Source organism: Sturnus vulgaris, chromosome 13 (assembly GCF_052056855.1).
Source record: "Sturnus vulgaris isolate bStuVul1 chromosome 13, bStuVul1.hap1, whole genome shotgun sequence".
Classification (NCBI taxonomy): domain Eukaryota; kingdom Metazoa; phylum Chordata; class Aves; order Passeriformes; family Sturnidae; genus Sturnus; species Sturnus vulgaris.
In genome coordinates, this window is record NC_142255.1 from 18443428 (window position 1) to 18461943 (window position 18516).

Below are 18516 nucleotides of genomic sequence, written 5' to 3' on the forward strand. Positions count from 1 at the left end.
ATCCAGAACCTTTCAAGATCCACGTGTCTCTGAGTTCTTTTAATGATTTAAAAATCAGGGCACCCTCTGGTTTTCTGTTAGAACTAATGGCAAGATTTGGCCTAGTAGGGTAGCAACTATGCACACATAACACACATAACCAAGACCTTCATCTCATCTAGGGTAGGGATCTGAAAAGCCTGGAGTTGGTAAGAAAGGAGACCCCTGGATGAGATTGTCACTGACAGTGATCCCTTTGCAAGGCAAAGCAGAATGGGCTTCTGCAAACCAATGTTTTAGGCTGAAGGTGACTTTCACTTTTGCACCACTGCAATGGCATAAGAGCAGGCACATCAAATTCAGCTGCTTCTACTGAAAGGCAGCAAATACCAGGGAACAGTAGTTTCCAGCCAGGAGCACAGGAACTTCCTGACCCAAACTGCCTGACCCAACCAAGCAGCACAGACAGCAATTGTACCTGTGAAATCTGGCCCCCAGGCTCACATTACCCCCACGAAGGAGCAGGCAAAGGAACTGGCACTTCTCACCACACTGTAGGCACCAGCACCTTTGTCCATCAACTGTGGGTTAGAAGTACCTACAGGGACTTCTGAATATCCATTTTGACTTGTCTAAGAGTAGAAGCTTATTATTATCATAATTATTAGCAACAATTATACAACTATTATATATGTTAATATATGTCAACAGAATAAGAATATTAATATATTCTCTACAGGGTATTTCACAGAATTAATGAGATCTCATAATGAGCCTAACCTCTCTGACATCTTGCTGATACTTATTTCTAAGCAAGCTACTAAATTCAGTGTGCATCTGCTCCAGCATTGAACTAACTTGCAACTCAACTCGATACCCATAGGTGAAAAGGACGTGAATGCTGATGAAGGGACGTTTCTGCCTTGCTGGGGGCAGTGATGGAAGGGGCAGATGTACATTTATTCCTGCTGCCTTTATTATCAATCTGGTTCCTTTTACTACAGGCAGCTCTGAGCAGCCAAGTCTTAAACCACCCCAGCTCCTGCTGCAGTGAATGGCAGTGAGTCCCCAAGAGCTCTTTGCCACTGACACATCAATTCAAGCACATCACAGGGCTGTCTCTATCTCCAGTCCCAACTCCTCCCCAAGACTTTCAAAGTCAACTCCAGGGAGGCTGAGGCTGCTGCTCACAACACTTTTTCTAGTGGTCTTAGCTGGCAAGCAGGGCTTCCCACCCTCTGACACTTCCCCAGCGTGCTCAGGTGCCACAGAAAGAGAAGTAAACACTCTCCTTTGCACTGGGAAAGAAAGCACAGTGCAGTCCTAATGCCAGTGAAACGTGCCCTCAGCATCCTCAGAGCCAGACACGGTGGGACACCCAGGGGCACACAAGGCACCTTTTGTGTTCATTTGCTCCTACCTCCTGTACAAGCTGAGATTAGGTAACTCATTTCAACACCAGATCCTAAAAGCCCTAATTCTCTGGTAGTGAATTCAGCAGCAAAATTCCCACAGAGAGGAGGATTTAGCCCTTGAGAAGTCCAAAACAAAAGCAGCATCTGTGACTCACCCATGAGACCCACAGCAACAACAGTGTAAAAATTACATTCACATGGACTTGATGCTACTCATGGAAAACAACTCTGGAGCCTTTCTGCTGGCAGACCCCATCTCTGAACACTCTTCTTCCCCTCTTTTGTTCTCTCTAGGATATTTGCATGGAAACAAGAGCCCCGTCTCTCAGCTGCTCATCTCGTCCTGCTGTCCGCCCTTCCTTAACAGAAGACACACTTTTCAGAGAGGCTGTTTTCAGGCAAATAGCCTGGAATGACAGAAGAACAGAGCACACGAGCACCTCCCAGAGCCAGAGTGCCAGTACCAAGCCAGGGGTGCCTCTCACCCTTTTGGTGATGAAGGCTGCTGGGTACACAGGAAGAGTTCACTGGGAGACTTTTGGAGCATCTTCCATGGAAAACAAGTCTCTTACTTCAAGACCATGCTGAGAAGGTCCAGTTATGTGGGATGCAACATCAATCACCAGCCAGGAAAAGTCCTGCCAGCCCAAGGTACCCCCAAACTCTGCAGTGACATGTGGCACCATTAATATGAGACTCAGACTCCTTCAAAAAAACCAAACCGACACTTACAGCAGGTTCCGATTTTGCTCTTGCCCCTGAATCTTCCTGTAATTTTTGCTCTTTTGTAACCATATTATTTTTGTTCCAGTGGGGTTGGCTATGTGGAAAGTCTAACCAAAGGGTGGGGGGGAAGCTGACAGTGACCTGCTCCGTGTGTCTAACTCGGAGTGTGAGCCAGACAGCGCTGTCAAAGGGCAAAGAATACACTCTGGAAACAAAACCTCTTTGTTCCTCTAATTTTGTTCCAGTTAAGTCAGTTCAGCTGTTCCATATAACCAGTCAAAAACATTCAGCATTTCCCAAAGTATTTTAAGACTTCAAAGTTGTAGGTTTTATTTTGACAGTTTTAAAGCGCATAGCTTTTTTTTTTTCCTTTACAGATTTTTTTTGCATTAAAAACAAGGCTGTTTAATAAATTAAGCTTTACAACAACCACTGCTGCTCTGCTTTTATCAACGGCTTCAATTAAAATATTGTTTCTTGCAGACAGCTAACGACTTCTGAGAAAAGAAAAGAGGATGTTTCACTGAGAATGTTTTCAATACATTCAATTTGTTAAAACTTGTGATTAAAACCAAACTCCAAGTAGGGCAGGCTCAAAACCAGGTAGGTTTAAAGCTGTCCAAGTTGCTGATATGAAATCAAAACTTTACATCCTCAAATGAGCATACCTAAAAAATAAATTCTTCAACATCCAACAATGGACTATGTAGGAAAAAGTGACCTCTTCAACATTCACTGATGAGGAAAATGTAGGGAAAACACTGTTTAGAGCAGTGCCTGGCAGCTCAGCAGAGACAGGAGTTCATCAGGAGCAGGCTGTTCCAGAACAAAACCTTTCTACATAACCCAGGCAACAAATCTGACCTTTTCATCTACAAAAAACAGCCAGCCCACCACTGAACTCATTATTGGGGGAGATCTGCCCCTCAAATCCATTTTTTTTTTCTCACAGTCTCAGGGCCAAACCTGTTCTGACACCGATTGCCTCCTGTCAGGAAAGTGCTGGAACAGCTCAGGGCCAAGACCTGTGCTGAAACCAAACCTGTCTGAACTCTCCCCGTGTAACCTGAGCTTCACACACCCGCGCTGACATTGTCACCACACTGAACGGGAGCCAGGCAAGCAAACGAAGGACTCGTATCTTCAAAAGCAAACAAAAGAGGGTTATAAAAACTAATTAGCTGTTTGTGCTCGCTGCTGCTCTTCTCTGCAAAGCTGTAACCACAGCGAGTACATCTCTGAGGGCTTCTCAACAGCAGCTCAGGGATGGCTCAGGCTGGGCCAGCTCCACGGTGCCAGCAGCAAAGGCCCTAATCCCACAGTTTTGAGGTCAAAGCTCCCCTCGCACAGTTCACAGTACAGCCCACAACCAGCTGTGTCAGCACAACTGAGAAAGCAGGATCAAGCAGCCGTGGGGACGAAGCTTTTAAGCCTGCCATGCTGCCAAATGCTTCGTATCACAGCCCTGCCTATTTGCATTTCTGCCTTGGGCCCCATCTGTAGCTTCCCATCCATGTAAAAGCTGTCCCCAGGGACAAGAAAGGCTACTGTCCATTTGTTCAACACATCTCAAGTGCATCCAGCTTCAAATGAAATAGGTGGTAAAACTCTTTTCCATGCAGTTCTGACTCTCCTGCTGTCTGGGGGACAGGAAAGGCCAGAAATGGAAGTAGCTGGTCCAGTGGCTTTAATCAGTCAGCACCAGGCACCAGTGCAGCTCCCAAACCCTCCCAGCCTTCCATGCCAGCACCACATCCTCACCATCAGAATTATACACACACACTCTTAATTCTCTCCAGGATCCTACAAAGTAGGTCTCCAAATGCAGTATCAGTTAAATCACTTTGTAATAACACACAGGAATATCTTTAAAATATGGTTACATCCTTTTCAAGAAGTCTTAATGAGCCATATTTTTAGCCCAGGAATAACCTGAAAACCAGCAGTGACACCCTGCAGCATTAAAACTATGTCACTGTAAAGCTATTTCATTACAAGCCACGGCTCTCTTTGCACAGATAATTTCTTCCAAGAGCCCAACTAAGCTGTTACAAGGTTTTCCAGCAGGTACATGTGTAGACCAGCCAGAAATAAGCCTAATATATATACCAGGCAAAAGCTGAGAACCAGGAAAAAGAAAGGAATAAACACAGAGGATGGGTCCCTTTCAACACACGTGTCTCAGCAGAGGTCATTGCAATGACTGCGAGCTGGAGGAGGGCCAGGGCACCATGCATTCATCTGTCAGGGATCCCACCCAGGCATCTTCACACACACACGAACTGCAAAGCTGCAGAAAGCAGGAGCTGCAGCTGAGGCCACCCAGCCTCTCGTGCCTCACACTCACTACCTGCAGTGACAAAGTGACTGACACAGCCACAGCTGGCAAAGGGAGCACAGACCATCCTCCAACAGCCATTCACATCATCATCAACATCCAGATGTGACAGACACGTGGAAGACAGAGGCAAGGCCAGGCATCTGGCACCTCAACTTGCTCAGGCTTCATGTGAGAAGCAAGGAGTAGATAAGGTACAAATAGGATCCAGACATGACAGTGGCAGGCACTCTGTGGACATTTCTGCTCATGCCCAGGGGTTTCAAGAATTCAGCAGCACCCACAGCAGCTCATTCCCGAAGCTCCTGGCCTGAACACTGCCTGGGAGGCCTGCAGGGCTTGTGATTCAGACAGGACTGAGGAGAGGCACAGACACAGCCCCCATCATCCACAGTTCTGGGGAGAATGCATCACTCTCCTGTTCCCTGCAAAGAGGAAACAGGCCACAAAGACACTCTAAGCAAATGCTGCTGGAGTGACACCCTGTTTAACTCAGGGGGACAATGTGAGACTCTGGTGGCTGTCAGGCTCTAGAGAGAAACTCTCAATTGCTTTTCTGGAAGCTGCACTGTCCCTGATCCTAGAAGAAACCTGGGGTAAGGGAATACATTCCTTATCTCCTCAACATGAGGAAAAGAAGAATTTAAAACAGACTTCTCCTCTGAATCAGCTCCAAAGCTATCTCAAAAACACCACGTTATCTCCCAGCAGCCCAAACCACTCCTATTTGTTGCAGAATAATAAAGCCATTACTACTGAGCAATCACACTATTACACTGTTGTTTTACATGGCTATAATTTAACAGTTTCTCACTGTTTGCTTTAGAAAATCTATTCTTGAAAGGTCTATAAAATTATGAACTCGTGTTCCAGTTTGAAAACATAGGCACGAGCAAGGATTTCTGTTTTCTAATAAATCACATACCCCTACTAGTAAACACCAGCTTATAAGAAACATCTTTTGTTTATTGAAAGTAAATAGCATGTGGACATTTTAAACAAAAAGAAGGTGGGAGGCGGAGGGGGACAGACAGATTATGTTTTTCACTTTCATTTTGCCTTGTGTCTAAACAAACAGTTCCTAACAGCTTTGTTTTCCAAACCAACTTTCTCCCAGCTGCTATCTGGAACCACAGAAAGGAAAAGCAATACTCAAGATGTACAAGGATTACTTGACTTTGCACACTCGTTTTACTCAGCAATCAGTGCTCTCGCTACACAAGCCCCAGGGAGGGTTGCTGGGAATGAGCCTTGGAGAAACTGGTTGGCTTCACAACAGATCAGTACTGGGAGGGTTCACTCAGACCCTCACACCACGCCAGAGGGACCCAGCATTTTGCCAAGCTTTTGTGACAGGTCCCAATTTTGCCACGGGAACTGAGCTATAACGGCAAAGAAACTCGGAAGATGACTCTGAACAGCTTAGAGAGGAGGTCAGAAAAAACAGCTCTTACAGACCCCTCAGGGACAGCTACCTGTAGCACCTGAGAACAATCACCCTGATCCTTTTTAGCCATGGATTTTACTGTTTCCATAAGGTACAGGAAGCACAGAGATACTGACCCAAAAAGACACAAGAAATTATGCCAGGATGGAGCACACTATAATGTTTCTGAATTTTTCATCATCTTCAAGATCAAAGATATTAATCATCAAAGATCTTTCTCATCCCTCTGCCTTCAACTGATGATCAAGGCACCAAATATTCCCACACTCCTTTTTCTTGCCTTCTTGTTACAGTTTAATGTTACTTAGACCACTTCTACCTCACAAGTTCCTTGCCCACAAGACAGGTAGCAACACTTCACTAAAGTTGCAGGGTGGGAATAGCTAGAGTTAATATTTTCACTCAAACAGCAGAAGATTCCTTATATCCAAGCATAAATAGAGCAACATGACTCTAAGAGAGTCTCAGAAATGATGTACAAATACCTGGCTCTCTCACAGCTCTCACACACCACTGAAACTTGCTATATTTAACCTACCACTTTCTTAACTGCACACCATGCCACAGCTGAACAGGCCCTCCACAGACAATGGTCCAGCCCCTTCTGAGCTGGACCTTCACGAACATTACCCAAAAAAGGCATTTGCAGGGCCTCAGAGGGAGTCCAGAATGTGGTAGCTTCTCACTTATACCTCACTCACCCCATCCAGGTCTTGCAGGAAAGCACCTGCACAGCTGGGAATGTGCAGCCAGCCTGCACTGTGGGAAGCAAACCCTCTGCTCGAGCCCTTTCACGAGGCCTTTTTCTCCCATCGCTGCACAGCTGCCACAACAGCAAAGTCCCCCTGACAGCACATGGATTTTACTGCTATTCGCAGTGCAAATGAGATAATTAGGTCAAAAATCTTCAAAAGCTCTGCCACTGCTGTGGGTAATGAGATTCTGCAGTTCACCTGAAAATAAAAATGGAAGGAGAAGGGCAGGTAAAGCTCCTTCTCTACCAACAGCCTGGAGTCTAGCTGTGAAGCCATCCAGGAAACACCTCAGTCCAGCTTCCACCAAGAAGAGGTCCTTCCTAGCAGCTGGGAAGTCAATGCGTGAATATAGTTCATAAAAAAGAGGAGCATTCATACAGGAAAACCAGGGGCACAACAGGTTTGCCAATAAAACATAAGGTACAAGCAGCCACACTGCCACATTTTAATCAGTGACAGCCCTCTTATCTAGCTGTGTGATGACTTTCTCTTTGCAGAAGGAGACCAGATCACACCTCTGTTCTTAAATGAAATACTGTCTTCAAAGCAAAGGGGCAAAGAACCTTTCTGCAGGGGTGTCACTTCAGTGACAACCCAAGACACACGCACTCCTCACACTGATATCAAAGATTTCACAACAAACAAAATCCCCTGGCACGTATTTAGAACTACTTATTTGTACAATTCCGTCTTCTAAAGTTAAGCAAAGAGCCTCTCTTGTTTGCTCTTGATAGGCTGGGGTTCAAGTCTGGAGTGTGTCTTCAGGGCAGGGTGTAAAGTGCCGTAATGCAGAGCAGCTACAGAATGTCAAAGAACAGCTCTGGTTTCAATCCTACCAGGCACACGAGGAAATACACATAGGAGAGCAAGACCCTCTCCCTGCTCCTTGTGCTTTCCAGCTCTCTCTCCAAACAGCCAACCTGTCCTGCAGAGCCCCTGTGGAAAGGCCTGGATGTGCAGCTTGCCAGTTAGAGAGGCTAAGAACCAACCCTCCCATGCTGCATCGGAAGAAAGTCATCTACTCCTAAGAAGAAAAGTCAGGCTCGTCACATTCCTGCCAACTCTCCCGCATTTCCCAGATAATTGCACAAACCATGAATTAATAAGAAATAATGAGCCAGCACACAAGGGAAGAGAAGACAATTCAGAACAGCAACAAAGAGAACTAATGGAAAAGTACATTTTAATAGCTCAGTGCAGACTGTCACTGCAAGCCCGCATCGCCCAAGAGACGTGTCACTTCCCTGAGAGGACACAAGGACACACACGTCACCCACGCAGCACAGGAACAAGGCACAAGGCAAAGGTGAGGGGGGCTTAGGGCAGAGTTAATTTTGCAGAGAACAGACAGCATGAGAAGTCCTGACAAAGTACCAGCCTGTCCAGGGACAGCCTTGTCACCACCCACCACGTGTCCTTCGCGAAGTCACAAAACCCATCTGGGCTTCACTGCCTGGCTACAGCTGCAGGGTCTGACACCAGCTCTCTCCATGGGCGTGGACCACCCCTGCTTTATCTAGACCTGCTCTGCTTCTTTCTTATCTTTCTTTTCTTATCACCTAACCCCACAGGTATGCTATCAATGCAGCCAGCCAGCCTTGCTGGGACAATAGCAGATAAAAGGGCAGGTTTGACAGAGAAAATAATAAAATAGGAGATGATAAACTGTTTAAGTCAAAGGGGTGCTCACAGCTAGACATGAATGATCTTACCAAGGACTTGACCATCTTGGGATTTTAATCCTCCTGGCTTAACTTCTTACCTAGTCCTGTTTGAAAAGACAGTATCTGGTTGTGATCTGGAAACTCAGTTATCATTGAAAGAGCAAAGTGACCTCTTACAGCTCAGGGATTGTGTTAGGAAAAATAGCAACATAACGGCCAAATCTGTAGCACGTGAAGGTGGAGGAAAACAAGGAGCAGTACAAACTTTTAATACGGTTAGGACAGAGAATCAGAATGGGTGGAAATCTGCCCTCCCATTTCCAAACTTAAACTTACATCTATCATAACAACAGGAGGTAAATATATTTCACAGTCTATTTCAAAAATGCCTCACACCTACTTGGCTGGTTAACTTTGCAGCATCTAGAGTGCATTTACCCACTGTCAGTGCAAGTTTCTCTTCAGGGCACATAAGTCTTTCTGTTTTCCAAAGCTGCAGCCAGCTGAAACCTGACAGTTTGAGGACAAAGAACTAAAAGGCCCGGGTCTGCTTCCAAATGGTGAAGGACACGCTTTGGACACACAGTATCCGAGTAGCAGAATTCCTGCAGGGACTGTCACACCACTTTGGGGCCCTCCTGGATCAATGGGGGTCCAGGCTCGGATTGTGATGCTTCTCCCTGGTTGTCTCTTATCTCACCAAAACACATCTAAAAACAACACCTGGACTTACATTGACAAACATTCAACAAAAACATCTCAGATCACCCACTTTTCTCAACAGTGAGGAGAGTTTTGTCTCTGTGCATCTGACTGCTAGATAAGTGCTATACATGTTGGCAGCTCTGGACCAAGGAATCCAACCTCATTTATTACTAAAACCAGATTTATTTCCATTAATCTAGACTAATTACTGCTGCTTCTCCTTTAATGAGGTCTGTTGTGCCTCAGCATGTAACACCAGCACAGGAGAAATCCTCATGTTCATAACCAGGCAACTTTGGGCCACTCTGAATAGCTCCTTCTCTACTGTTAGAAAGCAATGATGAGAATGATGCCTCTTCCAGAGAGGCAGTTTTATTTCAGGGAATGCTGTGTGATCATTCTCACGTTCAGGTCAACAACAGCCTTGCAAAAGCTCCTTTATCCAACTTTTACTACTGTTGAGCAGGGATTAACATTAATTGAGCCCAGCCCGTATTAGCCAAGGATTATTTGTTAGTCACCAGCCTATAATCACTTGCATTTTCCAGCAGAAAGCTTTACATTGCTCAGCTATCTTGCAGGATAATCCAAGTCACTTTTAAAATTAAATCTATATAGAAACACATATCCACATCATTGTCTTCCTCCTTCCAAAATACACAATTAGTTCAGCTTAGAAAATGCTATAAAAATTACTTCTGTCAAATTTGCAGTCCAACAAGTTTCTGTTGAAAAGAAAATACTCTCTATGAGGGTAGCATTTTTTTAAACCTCACAAACTTTAAAATACACAAAAAAGTATTCAGGAGTTTTCATTTATAGGCATTCACATACTACATATCAAATACCAACTCAGCCTCTCTGTTTAAAATCTAAATGGAAGTTACACAGATGTGCCCCATCCTGATGCTTCCTCTGGTTTCCTGCATGTGAGCATCCTTCTGCAACACCCCAAATCTGCCCCAGCAACAGCTCAGCTGCTCTGTAAAGAGACACTCTTGGAGCTAAAGGTTTCTTTACTTTTCCCTCAGCTGGCTCTGATCCCATCACATCTGGAAAGCCACATCCAGCACTGGTTGTCTGAGCTGAATGGCAGCTCTGCACTGAGCTGGGGGGAACTGGTGCCCTAGGGATCTGCATGGTCCAGATCCAAGAAATCAGGCTCTGAACTGAAGCAGTAAAAGATTTTCCCAGCTGAGCAAACACCTGACTGCTGAGAAAAGCAGGGTTTACTTACTACTGTTCCTACAGAAAGCTGAGATTATGGATGGAAAACAGGTGAAAGACTCAAGGACCTGCATTTGCTTGGCTCAGTAAAGAGTGAGTTATCAGGAAATTTGGTGAGTGCACACATCCTCACAGGAGGCTCTTTATACCAGTACCTGTCTTCACACACCCCTATAAACCCCATAAAGCTGGGAGAACTCAAACTGAAGGTGCACATCGCTGAGTGAGGATGTCAAACCAGCCTCCCCAGGGGCTCTGATGGACAAGCACTCACAGCAAACGTTTAAGTCAGAAGGGGGTGTTGCTTTTTAGGAGATGCTCTTTTCCAAGCACATCCATTAAACCTGAAACAAGAAACGACTCAGCTTCCCACAGTACACAAGAAGGCAGCACAATATACTGCTTGCCTTAAACATACTGAACTATCCCAAGTGCCTTCACTGGTGTAAAAAACAAAGAATGAGCTGACAGCTCAACCTCGTGCCCGGATGCTGAAGTGTTGTTGAAGCCTTTCACCCCTCACTTAACTCCTCTGCTGCTAAACAGCAAATCCTGGCAGCAGCCACAAGCATGAAGTAAATGGGAAGCTCTTCTCTGCCAGCAGCTGGGAGAAACTTCCATCTCTCCCCACTTTGCATGTAAAGAAAACTCCACAATAGTACTTGTGGTAATGCTGCTCGCCAGATTTTCCACTGACAGACTCTTGAGGAAAGTCTCCAGATAGGAAGTCTGCTCCTAAGGACCCTCTTCAAGTGGATGACTTTTGACTTTGGGAACACATGGTTCATCTTCCTGAGGAATGTTTCCCTTTGTTTTCAGTATAGAGAGAAAGAACACAAAGGAAAAGAGAGAAAAGTTACATTTACTGTGACCTAGGGAACACAGAGCTAAATAAATTTGATCAATATTTTGATTTCTTTGACAAAAGCCGCAATCAGCACTGACACAAACATCTGGTTAGCAAGCTAGGGGGGGCAGGAGGGGCAAATCAAACCGGAGTTTCAAGATACTTATCCTTCCATCATAACAATTGTCACCAATGACAGTAATTTACATGGCTAATAGGCAGTATTATGTTTACAAAACCATTCTTGGGAGGGAAAATCTAAACAATTTTTGCCAGCCCAGCAAAGAAGCTGGTGTTGGATCAGATCCTGGGATTCTTTTTCCCCTTTTATCTTATCTGAGGGTATTTTGCCAAGATGCCACGCTATGGAACAACACAAAGTGCCTTCAGAAGTGTCTTCACAAGCCACACAGACCCGTGGAGGATATGATCACCCTCCTTTCACAGCCTGAATTCTCCAACAGCAGGGCTGCCCTAGCCTCAGTGACAAGGAGAAATACCTATCAAGTAGAAAAACAATGGAGCCAAGCCAGCAACCCCAGCTTCTCCACCCCACACCCCACTCTATTCCCCTCTGCTGAAGATATCCTCCAGTGAGCCCCTTATCTCCCACACAGGGGCAGGTCCCATCCCCAAACCACATGGTGCCCCCCGACATCAGCCTGAACACTTGATTAATTCTCTGCCCTCCCCAGTCCTTGGTTTGCTTTGTTTTTTCTTTTCATTAAAAGCTCCCTGTCCCTTTGTTACAAGCCCTTCCAAGGCTTTGCCACAGATAGACAGACAGGTAGGACAGCCAGGGCACAGAAACGGCCTCAAACTGGCTCAGTCCCTCTGGGTCTAGGTAATTAGGAAGACTATGCTCATCATTCCTTTAAAGCAGCACAGATAACCCCAGAAAGGTAAGAGCACATTTTCACTAGACTGACAGCTAAAAAGAGACAAAAACTTCCAAAAGAACATAAAAGCCTTTTCACATGCACAGAGAAAAAAAAAAATCAGTAAACCCTTCACTAGTTTTAGTATCAGGAAAAATTCCACTTTTGTCTTGAAAATACATGCACCCATTCTGCAGCTGTATCCAATAGCCAGCCAAGAGCCACAGAGAGGACAGTCTGCCTTAAATGCAAAACCTGAGGTAATTCTGGAACCTGTAAGCACTGATGATGCTTCTGAAAAAGATTTATCAAAGCCCTGAACGCATGAACAGTCAGATTTTGCCAAAACTCTCAGTGTATTGACAGAGCATGGGAAATCCATTTCATTAAGTAACGACCTTTTGGTCACACCAATTAACTTGATCGTCTATCGACAGTCAATTTAGAAACGATCAAGGATGCACATTTCCCAGCACACAGTGACACAGACAAAGGACTTTATCCCATCCCTGCTGCCAGCCTGGCACCCCTTCTGCATCCCTTTGCTCCACCAAGTTCTACTGTCCCAGCACCATTTTAACTGTTTAATTTCCCAAAGTCTTACATTTAACAAGGTGCTAAGCCATCCAAAGGGAATGTGGTTCAAGGACCTGAGCAGGAAATGAGACCAGGGAAGTCCATCAGAACAAGGGAAAAAGACACAGCAGACTGAGCACAAATGCAACAGTTCACATGCTAGATTTTAATTCTTCCACGGATCTGGGCTGAGAGCAAACCTTGGGGATGCTCACATTTCATTAACACACCTTTAATATTAATGACCTGTCCTCAAGAACTCCACGAAAGATCTGGAAAAAAAATTAAAACACAAAAAACCAAGAAAAGGTAGAATAAATCAGGTTATTCCACAGCTCAGCTGAATTTCATATGGCAATAACAGGCGATTGTGTTTAAAATGCTGATAAAGATTTTTAAATAATTTGAGAACATCTGATACAAAAGTTTCCCTGGAACACAGTAATTGCTTATCAAAATCACCACAAAGTATGTTTATTACCCGTGGAGATAAGACACGGCAGCTGCTGGACTTCTCAGATAAAGCAAGCCCATATCACAACAGCAGGATCACATGGATTAGGAGCAGGAGAGGATCTGACTCACACAGAGACACCAAAGGGCATCAGGGACATGAACAAAAACACGTCCAAGGGAGAAGCTCCATGACCTACACACTCACAAAGTGCCCTGACACCTGCAAACAGGACAGTGTTAGACTCAGATACCTGGTTTGGCTCTCCCATGGAATTTCCTTTCTCAGCAGCTGAAACTCCAGCAGATTTTTACCTTCCTGCAAGGAAACACTGACCAGCTCTTCCTCTTCCTCAAAGCCTCAATCACTCTTCAGAATCAGGAAATTCAATGGTGTTTCAAGGACGACTTCAGCATACTAGTGATAGTCAGACAAATTAGAAGCTTTTCAGACTTCCCCCCATGTCTGCTGGAGGGTTTGGCAGCTCTAGAAGGGCTTGTGAAAACACAGCTCAATGCTGCTTTCTGTGAAGGTGGCAGATTCAGTTTTAGCAACTGTGGATCCTCTCACCAACAAGCTGTTAAGTCAGAAAAGCACAAGCAGCACTTGGAGGTCATTTACTCAAGGGATTTAAATAAATGCAAGAAGGGTACTTAGAGTGATGGTGCTCTTCATGTTTACAGCGTGTAACAGCATCCTCTGCTCAGTGGGAACAAATGGGGAAACTGAGGCAGACACAGCGAGTGGCCAACACAAAGACAATGAAAAGAGCCAAAGTCACAGCAGCTCCAAATCCTGTGTTTGGAAGTGCTTTCCCAAAAAGAAAGGAAAGCAAAACAGACACCAAGCCCCATAAGGTGAATGCTGGTGTAATCATAAGTCATGCTTTACAGCAGAAAAGACTTAAAAAATAAATAAGTGAATATAAGACTTGAGATTGTGATTTCCTGCATTTTTGTGTCTTGTGAGTGGATTGCCCAGTCCTACCCAAAGAAGGTTCATTATCTGCTCAAAGCTCTTCCTGCCATTGAGGCACTTCAGGTTCCTCTACAGGTGGGTTTTGCAGTGCCTCTCCTCCAGTCCAGGCAGAAATTACATCTCCCTCCTCTACTTGGTCACTTCTTTTCAAAAACTCTGAATTCTCCATGTCCAAACTTGCTATCACTGATCAGCAGGTCAAGGAATTGTTGGGAAAAAGAAAAGGGAGATGGACAGACAACTGGATGGGATACTTACACCTCTTCACCTTCAAAAGCCAGCTAAAAATACTATAGGCAAGTGGATCCAGTTCTTCTCCAGAAAGTAACAAAATTGCACCAGAGTTGATTTTGGCCCAACCTGTACTTGGCAAATACTGATAACAAGGATTTACCATATCCCCTCTAGTATTACAGCTGACTATAAAACAAACATTTGCTTCCTACTGATAACAAAATGACTATGATCACTCAGGGTTTGTAAAGATTAGGGCTTCTCTGTCACCCAAGGCAGACCTGTAACTTCCAGTGTCCATGCAAAAAATAGCCTGCATGTAACACTGGCCTCAGCTTCCCCTCAGGTACCCACTCACCTCATGTAGAAATACAGTTTGGGATGGATTCCAGCAACAAATTACAATCAGATTAAATATTAATTCCCATCTTAATTATATAACCATGACTAGGCTTAATGGCCTTGAAGCCATTTAACCAGAAGAGGAGCGTGTAAATAGTGCAAGCAGCATCTCTTATGCTGCAAATGCCCAGAATGGTTCACAAGCACCTGGACTTTTTCCCTGGGAGAACAGCCAGCCTTTGGAAAAGCAGCTCCAAGGGAGGTAAGAATTCAAATCATCTGGCAAGTAATATGGTATCAGGAGTAACAAACCCATGGGACAACACAGCACTCTGCCCTCAGGATAGCTGTGCACTAGAGTGAGAAATATCATATATGTGCTGAATACTTATTGGTGGATTTCATCCTCACCTTTGACAGAGAGAAGCATCTCTACATTTGGCTGAAGTGGGCCATGAGGTTGCCAGAGCAGATGAAGTAACTGGTCCAGGACCTCAGTGGGTACTCAGGAAAGATGCCCTGTATGCCACAGCCTACCCCAGCATTTCACAAACTCAGGACGTCCTGGTGCCCCTAGTGCAGAGACACCTGTGTTGTCCCACAGAAGATGCCTCCATCTCCAAATCAGGCTGCATGCAGGGAAAATCATCTCCCTTCATCCCCAGGGAGAGGCAGATTGCCAAGTATTTTCTTTTCTAATTCTTACCTGTGCCACTCTGAAGTGTCTCATGTACCACCAGCAGTCACCTACCCCCACGGGGCTCCCACAGCAGATCAAACCTGCTACAGCTGCCGAGAGAAAGTCTGCTGCAAAAGAGGGGGATATGCCCACAAACGAGCCTGTTCTGCTCCACTGTGGACTTCAAGGCAGTGAAGGCACAAAAAAAAATAAATTAAAAAATAAAGGGGAAAACTAGTGAAAACAGGAGACAAAAACAGAACCAAGCAGTTTCTCCTTCAGCTTCACACACTAGAAGAGAAACAGAGAAATGCCAGCAAAAGCATTCCCCACGCTAGAGCAGCCCCTGCCTGGCTGTCACACCAGCCACAGCACAACGGCAGCGAGCTCCGAGCTCCGGCACGAGAACGCTGCCCCTGGAAACGGGATACAGGTGACGCCCCGCCAGCGCTGTGTGCACGATGTTTGGAACTGTCAGTGTCCCCCGTTTCTTGGGGCTGTAGGAAACACCCCTTCCCTGCAGCGCCCATCCCGGTGACACCGCAACGCCACGGTCACAGGGGCAGCGGATCCGCAGGCAGGTGACATCCTGCGAGGTGGCCGCAGCAGCAGGGACACGCGATTCCTAACAATGGGAACGCCGACCTGCCCGGCACAGGATCGCACGGCAGGCAGCGGCTGCGGGGTCACGCCGCCAAGGCGAACGCGACAGGAAGGATAAAACAAATCACAACTCAAGTGAGGTGATGTCGAAAAAGGAAATCTGTTCTATAGTAGAAGAACTCAACCACAAAACCAAACTACACAAAACCAGATGGATTTCAGCTGATCCCTCGGACGGAAAGCTAAGCACACTTCCCATCAACACGTCCCCTGTAGAGAGCCCCAAGGAATGGAACCAGCACAGCCCCCTTGTTGGAGTCGACTGAAAAGAGGTTGTTTAGTGCTTGTTTTTTTTCCTTAAACCCCTTTCCTGCTACTGCAGGGAAAACAGACTTAAAGTCAGACAGCAGAAGGCTTTCAAAAACACTGGATCACATCCCCAGCAAGTGTACACTGGCACTGCTTCCATCAAGTCCAGAGGGGGGAAGGTTTTCCACTTTCCTTCTCTCCCAGGTACTTCATACCCAGCGAGGCTTGAACTTTGGATCAAAACACATGTGGCTTTGGGATCAAACACAGACTTTCCCAAAACCATTTCAACCCTCTGCCAAATTAATTTCAGATTGAAATAAGTCCATGTTTTTCTTTTCAGAATCAAACCCACCTGTTGGAAAGCACATCCACACGTACCCAGCGGCACGTCCAAGGACTGTGCAGACACACTCACTGCCTCCCTATATGAGATGTGGCCCATTGTTAGAAAACAAACAGCAACAATTTTCACTAGTTGCCTAATTGCTTGCAAGAAACCACAACTGCAAATTCTCAAAAAAGAGATGAAGTTTTCTTATTGAAGTGGGTTTGGAAAAACAACATCCACTCCACCACCCCCATTTTTTAATCTTTTTTTTTTTTTAAATCATTGTTCTCTATTACAAGCCTTGGGATCCACTTAGTTGCTTGCTCAAACAGGAGACACAGCTCCCAGTAAGTCCAGCCTACCTGCTCAGCTGCTGGTGAGGTCACAGCCTGTCACCCTTCTAGGAAAACCCACGCTCACTGGTGACAATGGGCCATTTATATGGCCCGTTATTCACTTCCACAACAGCCACCATAAAGCTGCACCTATGTTGAATCATAACCTACCCCTAACGGGAGCTCACAGTGTTCTAAAGAAAAAGAAAGAAAAACAACCCTGCAGCCGTCCACGTGCTGTTATTATGCTCTGCTGAACCTGAATGCATTATAAAAGGAATAAAAATGTACAATGTACAATGACATAGGGATGGCTCCTCCACCACAATACCCTGTTTAGAGGGGATTTTAAACGAAAACAAGTCCCTGGCACATGCTCACATTTTTTGGAGCGATCCTGCCAGCCTTTCCAAACCCTTCTCGTGGATGAGAACAAAACCTTTGTGGGTTGTGCCCACACAGAGAAGGAACCCCACACTCCAGGGTCTGACAGTTCAGCCGACTCTCAATGCAAACTCCGATGGCAACCACAGAAAGCCACCAACTCGCCCGGTGGCCGTGTACGTGTGCCCTCGCACGGCGCTGTTTGCGTAACCATTGCAAAACACGAGTGCGAGGAGCATGGCTATTCCTGGGTCACTTCCTTGGCCAACGGGACATCTGCCTACCCGTGTGTCCCGTGCCGGCAGGGGAAGGGCAAGGGAGGCGAGGGGCCCCTCCACGGCCTTGCTGGACACCTGGGCCTGCTCTGGGCCACCCTATGCCGGACAAGCGCTCCATTCCCCACCACCCTGGCACAGCCACTGTCCCTCTGGCGGAAATTTGCCACTTTCGAGGCAGAGGCCGTAGAATGGTGCTGCTTCTGATCTGCTGTTCCCCCCCAGTCCCTACACTGATAGGAGTTCCTGTGGGGAGTGTCACCCTCAAAGTGTGAGAGTGTCACCCACAATGTCACCCCCCAAATGATGACCCCAAAGGAAGCACCATCTAGGCATGGGCCAGGAGCACAGCTATCGTTCGACTTGAAGGAAAGAAGAGATGGGAAAGGGGGGGGGGGAATGGCCACGGAGGGACGGGACGGACACTAAGGGGAGAAAGAACGACTAGGGTGAATGGCCACTAAAGGGGAAGGAGGGCTGGTACAGCGGGTGACCGGCCAGGGAGCGCATCCCCGCGGAGCCGCCCGCTGCCCGCGTGAGGGCAGGTGGCAGCCGCCCGCGGGCTGGGGGGCACCGACCCCTTCCCTCCCTCCTCTCCCTCCTCACCCACCTTGCACGGCCAGGACGGCGAGGGCGGAGAAGCAGAGACAAAGCAGCAGGTCCTCCAGCGCCATGTAAGCCCCGCCGAGCGCCGGGAGCAGGGGCCGCCGCGGCCGCATCTACGAGGGGAGCGCGCTCTCCCGCCGCCCCACCGCCATCTTGTGCGAGCGCCCCGGCCCCAGCCCCAGCCCCGCGCTGCCCGCCGGGCCCCGCTGCCGGGGGCGGCCCTGGGCTGCCGCTGCTCCGCCTTTGTCAGCGGCCCGGCCGCCCCTCCGAGGGGCTCCTCCCGCCGCCCGGCAGCGCCCGCACCAACAGGTTGCTGCCAGCCCGCGGCGGGGGGAGCCGCCGCGCTCCCTCAGGGTGGGGGACGGCAGGTGCGGGGCTCCTCCGCCCTCCGGCGGCTCCGCAAGCCACAAACATTTATAACATTTTATG

At 46.8% G+C, this 18516-nt stretch overlaps 1 protein-coding gene across 4 annotated transcripts in view; it reads right to left on the reverse strand.

Annotated features, from left to right (window-relative positions):
* IGDCC4 (immunoglobulin superfamily DCC subclass member 4) overlaps positions 1–18231 on the reverse strand; it is an 87102-nt gene extending 68871 nt beyond the window's left edge. For all 4 annotated transcript variants that reach the window (XM_014874610.2, XM_088172686.1, XM_088172687.1 and 1 more), the window contains exon 1: positions 18092–18231. In XM_014874610.2, coding sequence (XP_014730096.1) covers positions 18092–18200 — 109 coding nt within the window. In that variant the 5' untranslated portion in view covers positions 18201–18231. The remainder of the gene's footprint in view (positions 1–18091) is intronic.
* Positions 18232–18516: the final 285 nt, after the last annotated feature.